The sequence below is a fragment of the Podarcis filfolensis genome (assembly GCF_964270895.1).
Source record: "Podarcis filfolensis genome assembly, chromosome: 14".
NCBI classification, from domain to species: Eukaryota; Metazoa; Chordata; class Lepidosauria; order Squamata; family Lacertidae; genus Podarcis; species Podarcis filfolensis.
In genome coordinates this window covers 50,811,224-50,833,650 of record NC_139616.1, presented here as the reverse complement: position 1 = coordinate 50,833,650, position 22,427 = coordinate 50,811,224, and the positions used below count along the sequence as shown (strand labels likewise).

General features: G+C 45.7%; 1 protein-coding gene across 2 annotated transcripts in view; it reads left to right on the top strand.

The window, feature by feature from the left end:
• The window catches only part of MMD2 (monocyte to macrophage differentiation associated 2), a 38,354-nt gene extending 15,927 nt beyond the window's left edge, over window positions 1-22,427 (top strand). For both annotated transcript variants that reach the window (XM_083585894.1, XM_083585893.1), the window contains exons 2-7: window positions 12,495-12,576; window positions 13,367-13,527; window positions 15,090-15,164; window positions 16,977-17,078; window positions 19,047-19,116; window positions 20,943-22,427. In XM_083585894.1, the coding sequence (XP_083442020.1) occupies window positions 12,495-12,576; window positions 13,367-13,527; window positions 15,090-15,164; window positions 16,977-17,078; window positions 19,047-19,116; window positions 20,943-21,146 (694 nt within the window). In that variant the 3' untranslated portion in view covers window positions 21,147-22,427. The remainder of the gene's footprint in view (window positions 1-12,494; window positions 12,577-13,366; window positions 13,528-15,089; window positions 15,165-16,976; window positions 17,079-19,046; window positions 19,117-20,942) is intronic.

Below are 22,427 nucleotides of genomic sequence, written 5' to 3'. Positions count from 1 at the left end.
GGGCGTAAAAGTTCCTCTAAGCTCCCTAAACACCACTGGAGTTTGTTAAAATGCATGCAGGAGGGGAAAGGGCTCCTGTGTTCGAATCCTGCTTGCAGGTTTCCTTTCCTTCTTTTAAAAAAACAAATTTTATTGGATTTTTACAATTTAATATTCAACCAAATAACACAATTTGCCATATAAACAAAAAAGAAAAGGAAAAAACCCCTCCCCGTGACTTGCCTCAACTTCCCCTTCTGGTTCTTCAAACATTTATTGCTTCTGCTTAATTTTTGTCTTGTTTTATGATCTTATACCTCAATACACTTAAATTCTTGCCATTTTTATACCAAATTTTCTTTCGTAATTACATCTTGCACTCAATTACATTCCATATTATTATTTCTTGACCTGTCAACTTATTTTCTTCCTAGCAAGTGTTTAATCAAACCCCTGCTTGTAGGTTTCCCATGGGGGCATCTGGTCAAGATGGCAGACGAGACTTGGTCTTTTCCAGCAGGCTCTTTTCGTATTTTGAAAAACACATTAGAGAAAATCTATATATAAAATGTTGTTTCCCCTATTGGTTTCTACAGCCACAGCTGGCGCTGTGCCTCTCCAACCGTTTGACTCCATCCTCCTCCATCGTCTCCCGAGACAGACGGAAGCCAATGGAGATTACAAAGAGAACAGGACAGCGTGAAAGCTATCCTTGTCTCTGGTCCCCAGTGACTCAGCAGTGAAGGGAAGGTTCTCTGCACACCCTCAGAGGCACCCTTGCCTTTGCTCACCACGACGAACACATGTCGCAGCAGGGATGAGCCTCGGCATTTGGAAAGGAGCTCAGGGAACGGATTTATACTGAGCCCCCCGGTCTGTCTAGCTGTCAGTTGTCTGCACTGACAACTCTCAGAGAGAGGACATTGCCAGTCAGAGATGGAGGGAGGGACCTTCCGCATGGATATCTACCACTGAGCATCAATGCTGGAAAGTAGGCTCCAAAGCAGGGGTCAGCAAACTTACCGCGCCTCAGGCCAGTGTCTTCAGCACCGAACACGCGGCGGGCCAGAGAGTGCGTGCCCATATGCGTGTGCACATGCTATTTCCGGCGCACTTCCGGGTCGGAGGAGCACCGGAAATAGCTTGTGCGCGTGTGCATGGGCCTCCTCCAACCCGGATGTGCACCGGAAATAACGCTTGCGCATGTGCACAACACTTGTGCATGCACACAAGCTATTTCCAGTGTGAAATAGAGTCAGTGTGGTGTAGTGGTTAAGAGCGGTAGACTCGTAATCTGGGGAACCGGGTTCGCATCCCTGCTCCTCCACATGCAGCTGCTGGGTGACCTTGGGCCAGTCACACTTCTCTGAAGTCTCTCAGCCTCACTCACCTCACAGAGTGTTTGTTGTGGGGGAGGAAGGGAAAGGAGATTGTGAGCAACTTTGAGACTTCTTCGGGTAGTGATAAAGCGGGATATCAAATCCAAACTCTTCTCTTTCCGGTGCTCCTCTGATCCGGAAGTGGACAGCCGTGCCGCACAGTGCCGCGCAACGCAATGCCGGTAAGAGCAGGCAGCAGATGGCAGGGTGCGCCGTGGGCCGGATAAACGAGTCCCTCAGGCCTTATCCAGCCCGCGGACCTTAGTTTGGGGACCCCTGCTCCAAAGGTTGCTCTCTTAGTGGTAGTGCAAGCCTGGTACTGAACATCTATCAATTTGTTGTGCCTCCCAGTTTCCTTCTGCGGCACAGCCTTCCTCGTTTTAGCTTCCTCGGTCCTTGGTTTCCCTGACAACTCCTTCCACCGACAGATGCTCAGAGCCTATCCATGCTGTTGTTTCCCTTCCTTCTGGCATTACCCCCCACCCTGATTTTCCTAGCTGTTTTTTTCTTCTTGCTGGCATTCCTTTCATCCCAAAGGCATGAAAATCACACCCCAAATTGGCATACTGCTTCTTAAAATCTTAAAATCAGGATTCTGCACTGTTCTGAGTCACTGCCGCTGCTGCCCCTGCCCCAAATCCTGTCATACATTCATTCTTTTTATTTATTTTCCATTTAATTATATACATTCTCATCATCATTATCATCCACTTTACCGCCCTGGCTCTTTAGAGCCAATCGACTGCTTTCCCTGCCGCCTCAGGGCTATCGAAATTCACCTTTATCTCACTGCATTTTGTACGTTTCCCAATTATAATTACACTCATTACAAAACGGCTCAAAATTTAAATAAATATAGAAAGGTAGGAAATTTCTCATTACAAGTCTTCAGGCAACCCTGCTAGTGATGCAATAATATTTCAAATATTGTATAAATTTATTCCGGTCCTTTTGGAATCCTTGATCGTGCTGGTTTCGGATTTTTCCTGTCAGCTTTGCCAGTTCTGCAAAGTCCATCATCTTCATCTGCCCCTCATCTTTCGTTGGTACTTCTTCTTGTTTCCATTTTGGGGCTAAAAGAATTCTTGCCGCAGTTGTTGCATACGTAAACAGTCTTTTATCTTCCCTTGGTGTCTCTTCACCCACTATCCCCAATAGAAAGGCTTCTGGTTTTTTAACAGAAGTATGTTTAAACATTTTCTTTAGCTCATTATATATCATTTCCCAGAAATCCTTTACCTTTTTACCAGTCCACCACATGTGGTAGTAGAAGATACCCTCCCTTTCCTTACATTCCCAACACGCATTGGTTCTTGTCTTGAACATTTTAGCCAGTTTTGCTGGTGTTAAATACCATCTCTACATCATTTTCATAACATTTTCTTTAAGTGCACTGCATGCAGTAAAATTAATGCCTTCCTGCCTTTCATTCATATATATATATATATATATATATATACACACACACACACACACACACACACATGCATACAAATAATTTCCAAAAATCATATACCATACTTTCTTATCTTATATACTGTTTTGGACTTCCATCAACCGCATCTGAAGATTTTCCATTCTTTATCACTTAATTTACATTTCTTAATTTCTCTGTTACTTTTAATTGTCCTTAACTAATAATTCCCTTTGTAGTCTTCCTTGCAATATTTCGCATAATCCTCCTTACAAAACTTCTTGCAGTCCTACTAGCGTAATCTGTTTGTTACAATTGCTTTCCAAATAGTTCAAATATTTACTCCAGTCCTCTAAGAATCTCTGGTCCCGGAGGTTTTGAATCCTTCCTGTCATCTTATCTCATTCTGCATAGTCCATTAATTTCATTTGCTACTCTTCTTTCATCGGTAATTCTTCTTGTTTCCATTTCTGTGCCAATAATATTCTTGCTGCCGTTATTGCATATGAAAACAATTTACTATCCTGTCTATTAATATCCTCCCCTACAATGCCAAGTAAAAAATGCTTCTTTTTTATATGTATAAATGTATATTTCAAGATCTTTTCCATCTCATTATATATCATTTCCCAGAAGCTTTTCACTTTCTTACATTCCCACCACATGTGATAAAAAGATCCTTCATTTTCTTTACATTTCCAACATTTATTACTTATTTTATACATTTTGGCATTCATTCTTACCATCGTTGAAAGAAGAGCCTGCAGGATCAGGCCAGCATCCTGCCCATCATAGGAGACCAGAGAGCAGGATCCAAGCACAAGGACAACTCTCTCCTCCTGTGGTTTCCAGCTATTGGCACCCAGACCCATTTAATGCCTCCAACCTGGACTGTCCTTGTAATGATTTAAATGGGTCTACTCTTGAGTATGGTTTAGTTGGACGCAAGCCCTATTTAACAGAGGAGCCTGATGAATAGTGGCCGGGGAGAATATTCCAAAATCTGGAGGCTGGGACAGAAAACCTCACCCCCAGGAGGCCCCCGCTTACCTCAAAGCTGGGTATCCAGCAAATCCACACGCCCTTGGCTGGGCTGGCACATATGGGTCCCAGATTTTTGGGTCGCAGGCCATTTAGAGAACTCTGAATTGATCCTGGAAGTTGAGCAGCCAGTGTAGCTTTTATGCTATGAACCACCCTGAGATCTATGGATCGAGGGCGGTATACAAATTTAATAAATAACAGCAGTCGTAGAGCTCTGCTGGCAAAACAGGGTAAAATCTGCAGGTAAAACTGGCTGCTGTAACCCAACTTCTTTCTGCAGAAAGGAACAGTGGAATTCTGCCACCTGCGTGAATTAAACTGAGACAGGAAACATAAGAACATACCGTATTATTCGTGCACCTGACTATAAGACGCACCTAGTTTTTGAGGAGGAAAACAAGGGGGGGGGGGAATTCTGAGCGAAACAGTGGATGTATGATTTTTGTGGTGCAGGCTGTAGCCACGGACATGCTATGTGATCTGATGGTGAATTTGGGGTGACCCAATGCAAAAATCCTGAGGATCCATGGGCTTTTACCTCCCCCCTCCCAGGCAGCCTCCTTTATCTCTAGTGTCCCTTATCTCCCTCCCCGATTGCTTGCCGATCAGCTGCTTCCTTTCAACACCCACTTCCCTCTTTCAGAAAAAAAACCAAGCATGATCTGCTTTTCTCTCCTGGGCAATTCGGCTCCAGGGACCACGCATTCGCTCCATAAGACGCACAGACATTTCCCCTTACTTTTTAGGAAGAAAAAAGTGTGTCTTATGGAGCGAAAAATACGGTAAGTAGAGACTGCTGGATCAGGCCAATGTCCCGTCTAGTCCAGCATCCTGTTCTCACAGCGGCCAGCTAGACACCTGCGGGAAAACTGCAAGCAGGATTCGAACGCAAGAGCAACTCTCCGCTGCTGTGGTTTCCAGCAACTGGAACCCAGACCCATTTACTGGGGACAGAGGGTTTGTTGTCCTGCAAACCAGCTCCCATCAGCTCCAGGCAGGATAGGGATGCTGGGAGCATGTGGTCCAGCAGTTTTGGGTACCAGAGGTTCCCCATCTCTGCTCTCTGGGGTCTCAGGAGACAGGTCCCGAGGCCAGATAATAATAATAATAATAATAATAATAATAATAATAATAATAATAATTTGTTATTTGTACCCCGCCCATCTGGCTGGCTTTCCCCAGCCACTCTGGGCAGCTTCCAACAAAGACCAAAAATACACTAAAATGTCACACATTACCGTATTTTTCGCTCCATAAGGTGCACCTGACCATAAGGCGCACCTACTTTTTTGAGGGGGGAATTCAAGAAAAAAAAATTATTTGAAGGGAGCGCTGAGCAGAGCCTGTATGCCTCCTAGGCTCTGCTCAGCGCTCCCTTTCATGGGCTGAGTGGAGTGTGTGTATGGCGCTTGCAGGCTCCCTCACTGACGGGCTGCCCTTCTCCCTCCTCGGGGAAAAGCCCCCAAGAGCCACACACACTGTGCTGGTCCCGGGGGGAAGGTTACCGTTGGCGTAGTCAAAGTCCGGTCCTGGGTCACTAGCCTGGAAACAGTTCACAAGGAGCGGGGCGAGGTCCGAAGCAGGAAGCCGGGCGGGGACAGGAACACAGGAGGGTCAGGTCTGGGTCCGGGCAGGAACAGGTACTCAACAACGACGTTGCTCCCGCAACCTGGGACCGGGCTGACTGGCCTTTATCTTCTCTGAGGCCAGGGGCGGTCCCGGCCCCTAGGAGACCCGCCTCTCCTGGCCTTAAGGCAAGCACTCCTCCTGGGAGAAACCAGTTCCCTTCGCCTCTCTGCCCTGAGCCTCTGCAGTTCAGGAGAGGCTGAAGGGTTACTGGACCCAGGGGGAGACTCACCTATAGGCACTGAGTCCTCAACCACCTCCGGAGCCAGAGTGGATTCACCTGGTGCCTGCTCCTGAGGATCCGGCACAGGTGCAGGCGCTTCAGAATCAAGGCCCTGCCCCAGTTCAGCCGGCCCTGGAGGCGGGGACTCCTGTGCAGGCTGGGATTCCTCCGGTTCAGCCTCTGAATCGGATTCCCAGGCCATCACACACACACTCCGTGCAGCTCTTTAAAGGGAGCTCGGCTATTGGGGGCTTTTGCGGGAAGTGGGGGAAGTGAGAGAGCCTTGCTGTGTCCCTTCCCCCACCTCCCGCAAAAGCCAGGGATAGCCACCCGAAGCCTCCCCAGGGCAGCGGGATGAAGGCTCTCTGCTGCCCTGCGGAGGCTTCGCGGGCTACCCCAGAGCTGCTCAGGAGCTTGTGGGGCTGGCGGGGGAAGCCCGAGTCCCCCCCCCAGTCCCAAAGAGCAGCTTGTGGGGCTGGTGATGGGGGAAGCCCGGGTTCCCCCCCCCCCAGCCCCAGGGACCACACATTCGCTCCATAAGACGCACAGACATTTCCCCTTAGATTTTAAGAGGAAAAAAGTGCGTCTTATGGAGCAAAATATACGGTAAAAACTTCCCTGAACAGATCCTTTCTCTAAGTGGAGATGGCATTGGGGATGGAAGCTGGGGCCTTCTGCATGCAGAGCAGGTGTCCCGCTCCTAAGCAATGGAGTCTTGCCAGGGGACCATTCATGCCCCCTTGAATGCAACAGCTAGAAAAGGGGAGGAAATACCCCCATCCACTGGCTGTCTGGCATTCAGCACAAGATATTTCCTCCCGAATCCTTGCGAGCAAACACACACACACAAAGGAAGGGAATGCGGGAGGCTGGTGTTGGACTTGTCTTTGATCTTGAGGGACAAGCAGCCCTTTGTTTATGAGCCCGGAAAACTGGGAACTCGAGGTAATTCTTTTTAAATCTCTCTCTCTCCCTCTCTTTCGGGGAAGCAGGAGAAGAGAAGGGGGCGAACGGGGTTGTGAGAAGCCTTCAGCCGCCTCAACAAGCCTCCCATGTTAATTTCAGATGTTTGCCCGTCTCTCAGCAATCTTTGACGTCGGGGAGGGTTGCCAACTGTCCAGCTGCTTGCTGCTAGTGCAGCTTTGAAATCAGCTCAATTAGTAGAGGGCCTTGCTTCTCTCCACACTCTGAACGGGTTTCATTTTTCTTCTTCTTGTAATAATAATAATAATAATAAGATAATGCTTGAAAGCACAAGAGCTGGTGAACCAGTGTGCTGTCTACAGGGCTGAATCAATACCTTAGAGGCCCTAAGCAATGAGAAGATTTTAGTGGCACTCGTATGTACGGGGGTAAGGGATGCAGTTTGTAATTCAAAGCCAAATTATATACATAGTAATAATTTGGTTTTGAATTACAGTGATACCTTGGTTCTCAAACTTAATCCGTTCCAGAACTAAGGCACGCTTTCTCATAGAGAGTAATGCATAATGGACCGATCCATTCTGGACTTTTAAAAACAACCCCTAAAACAACAATTCAACATGGATTTTGCTATCTAACGAGACCATTGATCCATAAAATGAAAGCAATAAACAATGTGCTGCAGTCATGCAATCAAACAAAAACAAAAACAGAAAATAAATAGCAAAAACAGACAAACCTCAGCGTAACACTCAAATTAGAAGTGTGGCACTCAAAACAGAGCACATTCAGCTTCCGAAAAAAGTTTGCAAACCGGAACACTTACTTCTGGGTTTGCAGTGTTCGGGTTCCAGGTTGTTCGGGTACCAAGGAGCTTGAGAACCAAGGTACCCTTGTACGTGTAAAGGTAAAGGGACCCTTGACCATTAGGTCCAGTCGTGGACGACTCTGGGGTTGCAGCGCTCATCTCGCTTTATTGGCCGAGGCAGCCGGCGTACAGTTTCCGTGTCATGTGGCCAGCATGACTAAGCCGCTTCTGGCGAACCAGAGTAGCGCACGGAAACGCTGTTTACCTTCCTGCCGGAGCAGTACCTATTTATCTACTTGCACTTTGACATGCTTTCGAACTGCTAGGTTGGCAGGAGCAGGGACCGAGCAATGGGAGCTCACCCCGTCACGGGGATTCGAACCACCGACCTTCTGATTGGCAAGTCCTAGGCTCTGTGGTTTAACCCACAGCGCCACCCGCGTCCCTATACAAGTTGTACAAGTGACAATAAAGTATTTCAATTTCAATTTAATTCATTCAGGTGGCAGGATCCCCCTCTCCGTGTGTTCTTCTGAAATGCAACAGGTTTGTCCCCTCCGAGGCACCAGAGTTGCCTAATTCTTTGCCTCACTACATTCAGCTGGCCTCTCACTATGTCCCTTTCGTTACCAGGTAGAGACATTTCCACCAGATTGCTTATACGGAAAGAAATGAAGGGAACGAAAACAGGCCCCTTTGACCTCCACAACTGAGAGTTGCTGTGTGTGTGTGTGTCGACCCTCTTGCCCCTGGTCTCGTGTGCTTTTCTCGCTCTCCCTGCCAAACCACGTTGAATTTTGCTGATGGGGTTTTTATGCGCCACCCCAAAGACCACATTAATTTCTTTTTCTAAGCGTGGGTTTGAAACGATTGATCGGTAAACCGCCCTGAGGGTCCCGTCTGCATCAAGGAATCCATTAATAAACTTGGGGGCTGGCTTCCCCAGGCTTGGGGAAACGGATTGACACTGATGGAACTCAAAGCCTCTTTATGTATCCCATTCCACGCCCCACATCTCCCTCAGATCCAGGTTCCCGGTTCACAAAGAGACCTCCAGGCTGTCTCCCCTCAAAGCATTTCTCCTCCACGCAGTGCAGCAAATAGCTCTGAGACAACAGCGCATTATTCTCCTGTTGCGGTTGCCCGGCAACCTTGGGCGCCTCACTGGAACCCCCCATTTGGGTGATGTGGGGGAAATGAAATCCTTTCTGTGTCTCCTGGGCACCCAGGGCTTCAGAGTGATGTCACAGTTTCCACAGAAACATACAGGAGGTTATTTTTTTTATTAAAAAAAGCCCTAAACACTGTTCTTTTATTTATATGCATTTAAGCTCCCCTTCTTGGGAGAAAAGCAATGACAAACCTAGACAGCATCTTAAAAAGCAGAGACATCACCTTGCCAACAAAGGTCCGTATAGTAAAAGCTATGGTTTTCCCAGTAGCGATGTATGGAAGTGAGAGCTGGACCATAAAGAAGGCTGATGGCCGAAGAATTGATGCTTTTGAATTATGGTGCTGGAGGAGACTCTTGAGAGTCCCATGGACTGCAAGAAGATCAAACCTATCCATTCTGAAGGAAATCAGCCCTGAGTGCTCACTGGAAGGACAGATCATGAAGCTGAGGCTCCAGTACTTTGGCCACCTCATGAGAAGAGAAGACTCCCTGGAAAAGACCCTGATGGAGGGCACAAGGAGAAGGGGACGACAGAGGACAAGATGGTTGGACAGTGTTCTCGAAGCTATCAGCATGAGGGAGGCAGTGGAAGACAGGAGTGTCTGGCATGCTCTGGTCCAGGGGGCCACAAAGAGGCGGACACGACTAAACGACTCAACAACAACAACTAGCTCCCCTTTTTCCAAGGAGTCCTAGGGTGGGATAAGCACAGCTTATTGATGCAATGAATGAAGCCACGGGGGAAGGTCTTGCCCAGGTAAACAGGGGACAGATCACAGAATTGTCGACTTGAAAGGGACCTCCAGGGGTCATGCAGTCCAACCCCTGCAATGCGGGAATCTCAGCTAAAGAATCCGAGACAGATGGCCATCCCACCTCTGCCTAACAACCTCCAAGGAAGGAGAGTCCACAACTTCCCAAGGGAGACGGTTCCATTGTTGAGTGGCTCTTGCTGGCAAAACGTTTTCCCCCCGTATGTTTTGTTGGAATCTCCTTTCTCGTAACTTGAAGCCATGGGTTTGGGTCCTATCCTCCAGAGCAGGAGAAAAGAAACTGGCTCCATCTTCCATGTAGGAGCTCTTGAGATATTTGAAGAAGGCTATCCTATCTCCTCTCAGTCTCCTCCAGGCTAAACATCCAGGCTACTCCTTCAACCGCTCCTCATCAGGCTTGGCTTCCAGAACCTTGATAATCTTGGTCTCCTTCCTCTGCACACCTTCTAGCTTGTCAACTTAAATTGTGGTGCCCAGCTGTGAAGCTTTGTGTATTCAGCAAATATGATGTCCAACACTGAACAGTGATTCCGGATATTGACTACTGTTTCGTAGAATTCTTCGTCAGCGTGGTGGGAGGATATAGAATTGCTTCATAAACCTATCTTATTTCAAATGAATGTATGTAAATGAAAATATCAAATGCTGTGGAACAGTGCTCATGTAATAATGTAGCCACCACGCTGACGAAGAATTCTACAAAACAGTAGTCAATATTCAGAATACACAGCTTGTCTTTCATCGTACTAAGTCTGGTACTTCGCTTCATTTAAAGATTTTCAGAGACTTTGAGGCTAAAGATTTCATTTTGTACTTGTTATGGTTTGAAGGAATTCTATAAAGATCTATAAAGATTGTCTATTCCGTATGTACATGTCATCATGTTGCATAGACATTGCTGACGTACTCTTTGCAACACAGGGTTTGTTTATTTAATTTTGCCATTTCGGTATGGTCCATCATCTTGATTTTCCATTCTTCTCTGGCTGGGACTTTGTCTTCCTTCCATCTCTGGGCAAAAAGCATCCTTGCAGCTGTCGTCACGTACATAAATAGTCTTTTCAAGTCCTTTGGTATTTCATCACCTCTAATTCCTAATAGAAAAGCTTCTGGTTTTTTCACAAAGGTTATCTTGAACATTTTTTTTCAACTCATTATATATCATTTCCCAGAAAGCTTTCGTTATTTTGCATGTCCACCACATGTGGTAGAAAGTGCCTTCTCTTTCTTTACATTTCCAACATATACTGGTACCAGTTCGATACATTTTTGCTAACCTTGTAGGTGTTAAGTGCCAATGGTACATCGACTCATTGTTAAAACCGTGTTTATGGAAGACAATCTTACTCGGCTATGAGTGATCGGCAAATAATTTTCTTATAGTTTTCTTTCAACGTACAGCACGGTGTAAACTTTAAGTCTTCCCTCCATAACTTTTCCCAAGATGAAAATTGTCTATTACAGTATACCCAGTGTCCTTTGTCTATATTTATTAAATCTATCAGTTGCTCTCTCCTCACCACAGCAATGCAAAGCAACTCACAATATTTTAAGCAAAGAAACCAAACACATACATAAATAAACATTATAAATTTTTATGCATGTGTTTGGTTTCTTTGCTTAAAATATTGTAAGTTAATTAATGCAAAATGATTACAGACAACTAAAGATATAATATCATATAAACTGTATAGTGGTCGAAGGAAGTCAACAACTTCTATTTTCCTTTTGACTTTTTTTTTAAAAAAATCTCTTCTTTCTTTATTTCTTTTTCTTTTCAATATGTATCACTTTCTTATTTTTTGTATTTTTTTCTTATTAGTAGCTTTTTGGTATTCGGTATTTGTATAACTGTACTCTTTTTTTGGCATGTACCGTATTTTTCGCCCCATAGGGCGCACCGGCCCATAGGACGCACCTAGTTTTTTTTTGGGGGGGGGGGAAATAAAGAAAAAAAATTATTTCCCCCCCAGGCGCGGGGCTGGGGCGGGGGAAGCCCGAGCTTCCCCCGACCCCAGCCCCCAGAACAGGCAGCTCTTCGGAAGCCTTGGGAGACCGTCGCGACTTCCCGCCGGGCTCCCACGGCTTGCGGATATCTGCCTGAATCCCAAACCAGGTCAGGGGACAGAGGGATGGCGGCGCTGCACCTCCCCGCTGTCCCCCAAGCTTGTGGGGCTGGCGGTGGGGAGAAGCGTGCTTCTCCCCGCCACCAGCCTCCAAACCAGGTCGGGGGACTGAAGCCCGGGGCACGCTGTGCAGCGCACCCCAGGCTTCGAGATGCAGGCTGCTATCCGCAAGCCTAGGGAACCCGATGGGAACTCCCGCAGGCTCCCAAGGCTTGCTGAGAGATTCTTGAAGCCTGGAGAGCGAGAGGGGTCGGTGCGCACCGACCTCTTTCACTCTCCAGGCTTCAGCGTAAGCCTGCATCCGCCCCATAGGACGCACACACATTTCCCCTTCATTTTTGGAGGGGAAAAAGTGCGTCCTTTAGAGCGAAAAATACGGTATGTAATATTTATATAGAAAATAAAAATTTAGAGAAGCTTTCAAAAAACAACAACACATACTTAAATTACAACCAGCGAATTTAGCAATAAATAAATATTAATTATACGAACTAACTTAAATATAATTGGTATTTTATTACTATTAATATTATTAGTGATCGTTTCTCATGAGGGTGGGCAAAGAATCCATTCTAGTGGGGAGGGGTTGTAAAAAAAATCATTTATACTTTTCAGATATATTCATTTCACTGACTTTACACTCATTTTGACATTTCAAAACTTGACTTCCTTTCCCCTCTTTCTGTGGTTCCTTAAATTTATTTTTAATATCTTCTGCATATCCAAATTCAGTTAACTTACTCATTTATTTACCTCCTTTAAATATATACTCTTATGTAACTGCAAGTTATTACAATAATCCTGCCAGCATTTTTTATCTGTTTACAATTTGTTTGTACATATTCAATAAACCATTTACACTCTTTTATTAAAAAAGTTTATCTTGATTTCTTATTCTTCTTGTAGGTTTTGCCATTTCTGCATAGTTTTTGTATCCATCATTCTAGTGAGATTCAGGCTGTGACTTGCAGACCAACCTGTTCACTGAACTTCTGCCTCTCTTCTCCATCTCTCCTCCTTCAAGGTTTATGAACCACAGAGTGCCGCCCAACCGGAGATACCAGCCCACAGAATATGAACATGCAGCCAATTGCGCCACACATGCTGTGAGTTTTATTATTATTATTATTATTATTATTATTATTATTATTATTACTATTATTATTATTATTATTAAATTTGTTTACCGCTCTTCATCCATAGATCTCAGGGCGGTTCAAAGCATAAAATTACAATATAAGTGTTATGTACTGAAGTTCTCACCCTGGGCCAGCAGGGGGATACTGTAGATAGTTATGCAAATGAAGGATCGAAAGTGACGTTCAGTGATTGGATAGTTTTAGAAAGTTGCTGCAGTAACGTTGTACTGGAGCTCTATATAAGCAGGCTGACTGAGCCCCTCAGTTCAGTTCTGTTCTGGCCTCTGAATAAACAAGAGCTGTTTGAAGAATCGCTGTGTCGTCTGATATGTTCACCCACAACTTAACAATAAGTGTAAAGAAAAAGAAGGCACGATTTTTCACATGTGGTGGAATTGTAAAATAATCAAAAGTTTTTGGGAAATGATTTATAATGAAATGAAAAAAATGTTGAATATAACATTTATTAAAAGGCCAGAAGCTTTCTTGCTAGGCATTACAGGCCAAGACTTGCCAAAAGAGCAAAAGAAGTTATTCATGTGTGTGACAACAGTGGCTAGAATATTACTAGCCCCAAAATGGAAAGACAACAAAATACCAACAAAAAAAATACTGTAATTGAATATTTGGATTGATAAATTGTTATGTTGAAATTGTTTAATAAAAATATTTTTTAAAAAGGGAGAGAGAAATCTGCTAGTTGTGGTCAGATCAAGGGGGACATAAAGACCTTTCCTTCCCTTTCCTTCCCTCTCAGTTCTGGATCATTCCCAGCATCCTGGGCAGCTCCATCCTCCACGTCCTTTCGGACAACCCCTGGGAGACCATCTCCGCCTGGATCTACGGCTTTGGGCTGTCTGGCTTGTTCATCGTCTCCACCATCTTCCACACCATCTCCTGGAAGAAAAGCCACTTGCGGTAACTCTGACGTCTGCTACGCAATGGCGGCGATGGAGCTCGCTTGCTCTTTGAGCAAGGCAGGCCTCTTGTCTCTCCAGCTTCCAGCAGCAAGCAGAGAGACCACCTTGACCTCTTGGTCTCCATCCTAGGATGGCGTAGCAGCCGGCCAGGTTGTGGGAATGTTCAGGGAGACAGGAAAGGATACAGTGGTACCTCGGGTTACATACGCTTCAGGTTACATACACTTCAGGTTACAGACTCTGCTAACCCAGAAATAGTGCTTCAGGTTAAGAACTTTGCTTCAGGATGAGAACAGAAATTGTGCTCTGGTGGCGTGGCAGCAGCAGGAGGCCCCATTAGCTAAAGTGGTGCTTCAGTTTAAGAACAGTTTCAGGTTAAGTACGGACCTCTGGAACGAATTAAGTACTTAACCCGAGGTACCACGGTATATTGTTTATTAACATCCTTCCTAACTTGCGCTAGCAAGTTCCTTTACTTAGTAGAGTTTCACATTCCCCTTTTAAACACACAGCAGATAGCAGGTTGCAGACTTGTGTAAGCCTCTCAATATTAGGTTCCTCTTATGGGACGCGGGTGGCGCTGTGGGTTAAACCACAGAGCCTAGGACTTGCCGATCAGAAGGTCGGCGGTTCAAATCCCCGCGACTGGGTGAGCTCCCATTGCTCGGTCCCTGCTCCTGCCAACCTAGCAGTTCGAAAGCACGTCAAAGTGCAAGTAGATAAATAGGTACTGCTCCGGCGGGAAGGTAAATGGTGTTTCCATGCACTGCTCTGGTTCGCCAGAAGCGGCTTAGTCATGCTGGCCACATGACCTGGAAGCTGTATGCCAGCTCCCTCGGCCAATAAAGCGAGATGAGCGCCGCAACCTGAGTCGGTCACGACTGGACCTAATGGTCAGGGGTCACTTTACCTTTTAAAGTCCCCTTATATCCCTTTTAAAAGAATGAACACGCCACAATCTTGTGCAAAGTATATAAAATAAGTTTACTCACATCATCAGTTCACAGCTGGATCCCTGAAGACAGACTTAGTTACAAAGTATATACACGTGGATCTGTTCCATATGGCGACAATCCCAGTGTCCTCTGTTGGCTGGAGGCTGCTCCAACAATGGAGGAAGTCAAAGAGAGAGGGTGTGCTGTGTGCCTTGTCCTTTTGTTACCTGGACGGGTAAGGTCATGCCCACCTCTGGTCACATGCAAGAGGAAGGATGCTCCAGGCCAGGAGGAAACAGGAAGTTTTCGACTGGCTGGACCAAACATTGCCCCACATGTCCACTCTAGGAAAACAAGGAATGCTGTACTTGACTGTTACTTATGTATCACATCCCACACAGGTGAGGTGGGGAAAGGCCAGCCCATTTGTCTCCATGGCAACTCATTTGGACATGGAAATGGTGGCACTTGACTGGCTGGCTACGGAACTTGTCTGGCAGGTTTCTTCTTAATATAGCCTCACCTACACAGGATCAGAAGTTTGGAAGGGACCCCTAGGTATCATCCAGACTGACCCCACCACACCTTTATGAAAGTGTTCTTTCTCTCTCTCTCTCTTCTGCAGGACTGTGGAGCATTGCTTGCACATGTTTGACAGAATGGTCATCTACTTCTTCATAGCTGCCTCCTACGCCCCTTGGTGAGTTTTCGCAAGCTGTGTACCCAGCCTTTCAGAAACCTGAAGAGGGGCAGTGTGGTGTAATGGTTAGAGTACTGGACCAGGAGACCAAGGTTCAAACCCTGAAGCTTGTTGAGTCACTGCCTTCACAGCCTAACCTACTTCACAGGATTGTTGTGGGGGTTAAATGGAGAGGGAGGAGAACCATGTAGCACCACCTTGAGTTCCTTGGGGGATAAATGGCCTATACATGTGTAATAATAATAGATATAATATAATAATAGATTTTATTGCATTAGCCGTGTGGCCATAGCATGATATACATAGAAATAACAACATAAATGGGGATGGGGAGGTAAAGGTAGATATCGTCCTGGGCAAATACTTAAAGGGAGAAAAAAAGGAAAAAGGAAAAAAAAAAGAGATAACAGAAGCAACAGAGGATTTAAAACATCGAGTGACCGAATAGTACAGAAACAAAAAGACAAAAAACTGCTGAGGCTGGAGGAGGATCATTAAAGGGGTCCTTCAGCTCCTCAGATTTGTCCTAGCTCCATTGTCCTTGTGCAATAAAGCTACTTGGAACTTCGTTCGATTGTGCAGCGTATCGACTGCAGCTGTGGTGTTAAAAAAGAAGTTAGTGCCGCTTTCCTCTTCATCACACTGAGCAGGAAGTTAGCTGCCATCTCGGTAATCCAACAATCAGAATCCTGCAAAAAAAGGGACACTATCCAGGGCTGGATTGGGAGATGAAGCTTGTTCATGAGAGGAGTTAAAAACCGAGATCTTTCATCTGACCAGTTAGGACAGAAGAGCATTACGTGTTCCATAGTCTCCAGAGCCGTGTCATTACAGGTGCATGTTCTGTTTGCGATGGGGACTCTGGAATAACGACCCGACAGAACTGCTGTAGAAAAACAGTTGAGACGGGCACAAGTAAAGGCCCTTCGCTTAGCCTCCGAAGAAATTGTGAAGCAGTATAGAGGGATTCCTTCAGGGGGAGGATATAATATTTGTTATTATTTCATGAAGCCACCCACATGATCTCCATCTGAAGCCTCTGGAAATTGTTCGGAAACTTCAGCTAGTGCAGAATTCAGAGCCATTTGCTCACCAGAGCAAGACGGTTTGAGCATCTTACACCGATCGTGGTCCGACTGCACTGGCTACCAATCAGTTTTCGGGCTCAATTCAAAGTGCAGTTTTTGACCTCTAAAGCCTTAAACGGCTCAGGACCGCAATACCTCAAGGACGGCCTCTTCCCATATGAACCTCCCCAGACCCTGAGATCATCTTCTGAGCCCCTCCTTCGTGTGCCTCCTCCTTGAGAGGTCCGGAGCGTGACAACACAAGAACGGGGCCTTCTCTGCAATGGCTCCCCGTCTGTGGAATGCTCTCCCCAGGGAAGTTCGCCTGGTGCCTTTGTTATACACCTTTAGGTGCCAGGCAAAAATGTCCCTTTTCAACCAGGCCCTTGGCTGACCTGTATGACATCCTATGCCCTTTTAAAATGGTGTGTGTGTGTGTTATTGAGTTGTTGTTTTGATTTTGATTATCTATTTTTTGGTTTTATATATTGATTTTATTCTGTGAACTGCCCTGAGACCTCTGGGAATAGGGCAGTATATTAATAATAATAATAATAATAATAATAATAATAATAATAATAACAACAACAACAACAATGTCCATAGGTAAGCATTGCAGTCCCACCTCCCTCCTCCTTTGCTGTTCTGGAATTGTGTGTTTCCTCGTCTGTGTTTGTCTCTTTCTCTTCCCCTTTCCAGGCTCCTGTTTCTCTCAAGCACTCAATGGTCTCTGTTCTTCTCCCAGGCTGAATCTGCGGGAGTTGGGACCCTGGGCTTCCCACATGCGCTGGATCATTTGGATCATGGCCTCTGTCGGGACCATCTACGTCTTCTTTTTCCATGAACGGTGAGTCGAAACCTCGATATGCCCCTGAGGGCGCTGAGTGCCGACAAGAAGGGTGGAGGCACAGGGACAGGGCAGAAGTCCTTTGCACACAGAAGGTCCCAGGTTTCTTAGCGCGGCACAGAGTTAGTCTGCGGAACCTCTTCCCACTTGAGGCAAGGATGGCCACCATTTTAGATGGCTTTAAAAGAAGATTCATGGATTAGGCTATTGATGGCTACCAACAAGGCAGCAATGCTTCTGAATAATAAATAATAATAATAATAATAATAATAATAATAATAATAATAATAAATAATTTTTATTTATATCTCACCCTCCCCAGCCAGAACCGAGCTCAGAGTGGCTAACATCAAAATATATAATATATTAAGACATAAAATTCAATGATCGAATAAAATACAGCTTAAAATCAGATTGAAAGCAAAATAAGACCAGATACCTTTTTATATATTCATTTAATATTGTGACAATGGAGATGAATGAAATGCAAAGAGGAAAAAGTATAAATGCTATGACACAGAATGGAATTATGGTAACCAGGAGGCAGGAGGGAGGGAAGTCGATTAGCTCATAGGAGCAAAGACCCATGAGTTAAAATAAGGTTGTGCTTTAACTATGTAAAATGGAAACCTAATAAAAAATATTACAAAAAAGGAAAAGGAAAACCTCCAGATGTTGTTAGACTACAGTTCTCCATGCTCTATGCCCCTGGTCCCTTGGCTACTTGAAGGAGTAGGGCCAACTCGGCCTCAGGCGCTCCTACTCGGGAGTGTTAACGGAGAAATCTGAGGGCTCCCTTGGACAAAAAAACAAGGACGCCAGCCAGGAGTACCAGAGCAAAACAGCAGCCAGGAGGCTTGGTCTTGATTGAAGACTGTGGCGACAGGACTCCCACCTGCCACGAGGTGGAACAAGATGGAAGCCCCCAACAAAAGAGAACCCAAACTTTTATTAGCTGCTAATCCCCATGTTACACCCCCCCCCAAACTACATCACTCATACATCACGGTTACATCATGCAAGGGGAGGTCTGCTGGCAGGAATCTCAGCATCCTGGACCCTGCCCCATGGTTCCCCTTGCCCTCCACCAAACACCCATCAAGTGGAACAAAAGAGATATTCGCATTTCCCTGTTTCCCAGCCAAGTTAATCCCACCCTTTTGTCTTCATCTGGGTTTGTGATTTCTGGAATGGCTACCTGTCTGGCACTCAGGTATCAGGATGCCAGGGATTATCCCTCAGGCAGAGGGGCTGCTGAGGAGCTGAGCTCACATGTCTATATGAATTTCTGAAGTTTTCCCAGTGAACCAGTACATAGATACATTTATCAGTGAATTCTTACATTTGGTATCGTGCAGCAAAGGCCCTTTGATTAGACAGGAAGAAACTGTGATGAAATGTTTTGTGGGGACAAATCACAAAAGTCACAAAAGTGACTGTGCTGATGTTGGCAGTGGGCTGCATGTGCATGATATCTGATGGAGGGGCAAACCGCCCCCCCCCCCAACCTGTACATAAATTCCTGCAACTGTTGCATACCCTCCAACATTTCTCTGGTGAAAATAGGGACATTCCAGAATCAAATCAGAAACCAGGACGGCTTCTGTAAATCTGGGACCGTCCCTGGAAAATAGGGACACTTGGTGGGCCTGTTATTATATAAGTAAATAATAATAATAAATTGTGAAACAGCAAACGTGTTTTGGAATACCTTTTCACATTACTAGCTGAAAAGCAGAGTTTAGCTCTGGGTAAATCGATGTGTTGATCTACAGCTGGCGCAAAGTTGGCTTACAGCACCCCCTCGTGGAACGAAATACAAGCCCAGATTTTTGTCCCTTATGTATGCCTCCTGTTTTTAATTGTGGGGAAAATGATGGAAAATTGAACCCGGGTTTCTCGTAAAAGAATCCAGCCTGCCCGGTACTTCATTTGCAACGCAAAAGAAGTTGCTTTCCTTTTTTCCAGATACAAGTTGGTGGAGCTGGTGTGCTACGTCATCATGGGGTTCCTTCCTGCGGTGGTCATTCTCTCCATGGTACGTTACCTGGGATAGAGTGCAGTGCACTGATTTAGCACTTATGGTCCTGTCCTTGCATTTCAAGCTGGGGCGGGGGGATAACAATATAAGAATAATAATAAAATTATATTTATACCACGCCCACCTGGCTGGGTTTCCCCAGCCACTCTGGGCGGCTTCTAACAAAAGATTAAAAATACATTAAAACACCAGTCATTAAAAACTTCCCTAAACAGGGCTGCTTTCAGGTGTCTTCTAAACATCAGATAGTTGTTTATTTCTTTCTCCACTACTGTCTCCACTACTGGCCAAAATTCAATTCAGCGCTCTTACATAGACAGGAAATAGATAAAGCAAATGATTCAGCATTGTGCAGAAAAAAATGGACGCCTGAGATAGCAATTGCAGTTAAGAATAGATTACAAAAAACTTCTCTAAGCAGGGCTGACTTCAGGTGTCTTCTAAACATCAGATAGTTGTTTATCTCCTTGATATCTGGTGGGAGGGTGTTCCACAGGGAGGGCGCCACCACCGAGAAGGCCCTCTGCCTGTTTTCCTGTAACTTGGCTTCTCACAGGGAGGGAACCGCCAGAAGGCCCTCGGAGCTGGACCTCAGTGTTCGGGCTGAACGATGGGGGTGGAGACGCTCCTTCAGATATACTGGGCTGAGGCGCTTAGGGCTTTCAAGGTCAGCACCAACACTTTGAATTGTGCTTGGAAACGTAGGGAGAATGGCGGGATATAAACACATTAAATGAATAAGATTCACGTTACGTGAGGCTGAGAGTCCTGCGTTTTTCCTCGTAACATCTAGCACCCAGCGAAGGTGCTCAGAGGAGCTCGTGCCCAGGGGTGGCCTGTTCTGTTTTGCCACCTGAGGCAAAATGGGAAAGTGCCAGCCCATGACAAGATCTCATAAGAGTTCCCCAAAATTTCATGGGGTTCTCGCGGGATCTTGCCTGAACCCGGAAGCAGCCGCCACTTCTCATTTCTTCATACCCTCCAACATTTATCTGATGAAAATAGGGACGTCCTATTCCATAATAATAATAATAATAATAATAATAATAATAATAATATTTATACCCCGCCCATCTGACTGGGTTGTTCCAGTGAGTCTGGGAGGCTGCCAATATACAGTCGTACCTTGGAAGTCGAACGGAATCCGTTCCAGAAGTCCGTTCGACTTCCAAAACATTCAGAAAGCAGAGTGCGGCTTCTGATTGGCTGCAGGAACCTCCTGCAGCCAATCAGAAGCCGCGGAAGCCCCATCGGATGTTCAGCTTCCGAAAACAGTTCGCGAACTGGAACAGTCACTTCCGGGTTTGCGGCGTCCGGGAGCCAAAACCTTTGAGAACTAAGCAGTTCGAAAACCAAGGTACGACTGTATATAAAAACATAATAAATCATGAAGCATTTAAAAACCTTCCCTATACAGAGCTGCCTTCAGATGTCTTCTAAAGGCCGTGACTTATTTTCTCAGCTTGGGGGGGGGGGTCACATAACTCCATACCCTCCGATGAAAATAGGGACGTCCTAAGGAAAAGTGGGACATTCTGGGATCAAATCAGAAACCGGGACGGTTTCTGTGAATCTGGCACAGTCCCTGGAAAATAGGGACGCTTAATAATAATAATAATTTATTATTTATACCCTGCCCCTCTGGCTGGGTTTCCCCAGTCACTCTGGGCGGCTTCCAACTGAATATTAAAAACAATACAGCATCAGACATTAAAAACTTCCCTAAATAATAATAATTATTTAGGAGGGGCTCGTGGCTGTGCTCCCTGATTCTGCCACCTGATCACTGACCGCTGGCCTTTCTTTACACTTGCCTGTTGCAGCCCAACACGGACGGCCTTTCAGAGCTGGTGACTGGTGGCTTTTTCTACTGCTTGGGCACTGTCTTCTTCAAGAGCGACGGGCGCATCCCCTTCGCCCATGCCATCTGGCACCTCTTCGTGGCGCTGGGAGCTGGCACCCACTATTACGCCATCTGGAGGTACCTCTATCAGCCGGGCGATGTCGAGGCAGAAACCTCCAGGTAGACAGGTGCCTTAAGGAGGAGGATTTGGAGGCGCCAGGGATTTTGGGGAGCCTTCCAACAGACTCTCGTCCTTCGGTTCGCCCTTGGGAGACGTGGACCCTGTGCTGATTCCTCCTTCTCCTGATGGGAAATGGTGGTCTTGAGTATTATTTCCTTGGCCAAACTTGCCCAAGCCCCAAGGGTTGTTTCTTTCTATTCTTATTTTTATAAATCAGTGTTTTTAGGCAAGGGTTTTGTAATGAAGCGAACAATTAATGGATATTCTTGAAAAGGCAAGGGGGGAGGGAGATAAACAGTTCTCTGGAGGCACTTGGAAGTGTCTGCCCTTGTGGTCCTAAGTGTTCGTTGACACAAACTGGTAGCAAGGAAACCGAATAGGAAGCTGACAGGAGATTTACATGAATACCAGTCTGCAAAGGGTCCATCGTAATTGACTAGTTGCATTCTCATTTCCTACAAACACACAAAAATCTGCCCCTCCCTTTCTGGCTGCAATTGGCTTAGCTGCTGTGATGTCACAGCAGGGACAATCAAGGGCCAGACAGTCAAATGCTTAGGCTAGTTTTTTGGAGGCCACAGAAATCTGAATCGCCAACTTTTGTCTGGATGTTGCAGACTTTGAAATGACATCTTCAGCTGAGCCGTTTCCACATCTTTCGATGGAAACAGGAGTGTTTGCCTTGATGACTCCTGAATGTGACGAATGACCACAGGAAAAGGTGCCAAAGGGCTAAGAATCTGTTCCGCGTCAGTTGCAGAATGCAGTCATAAATACATTGCCTATTGGTTCCCACAGTGTCCTAAAATGCTAAACTTGCTTCTAATAGGCAGAAGATTAAATGATATGCCCTTTTGGATTGCATGGACTCAGGTGACGGGACCATTTGAAAAAGCCGTCTGTACATAGAAAACGAGTTTCTCAGGAGGAAAAGTGCTGTGCCTGGCTTTCTCCTTGACAGATTTTGTTTCTATGTGCAGGGATATGGAAGAACATTCCATCACTGGAAGCAGCACAGCCCTGACCCGCTTCCCACCACTATGAAAACTAAGCCTTAGAGTTAACATTTTACAAAAATGAAGAAGTCATCATTCTATATAGCCTTCGTGGTCGAAGAGGTCAGGGTCTTTAGCCTAGTGGCAAGAGCACCTGAATTTGGGTGCAGAGGGTCCCTGGCTCAGTTCTCTGATTCAATCTCCAGTTAGAAAAAGGATACCAGCTGATGGGAAGGACAGCCAGACTGGGCAATACTGGGGCAGATGAACTGAGAGTCCGATGAGATAG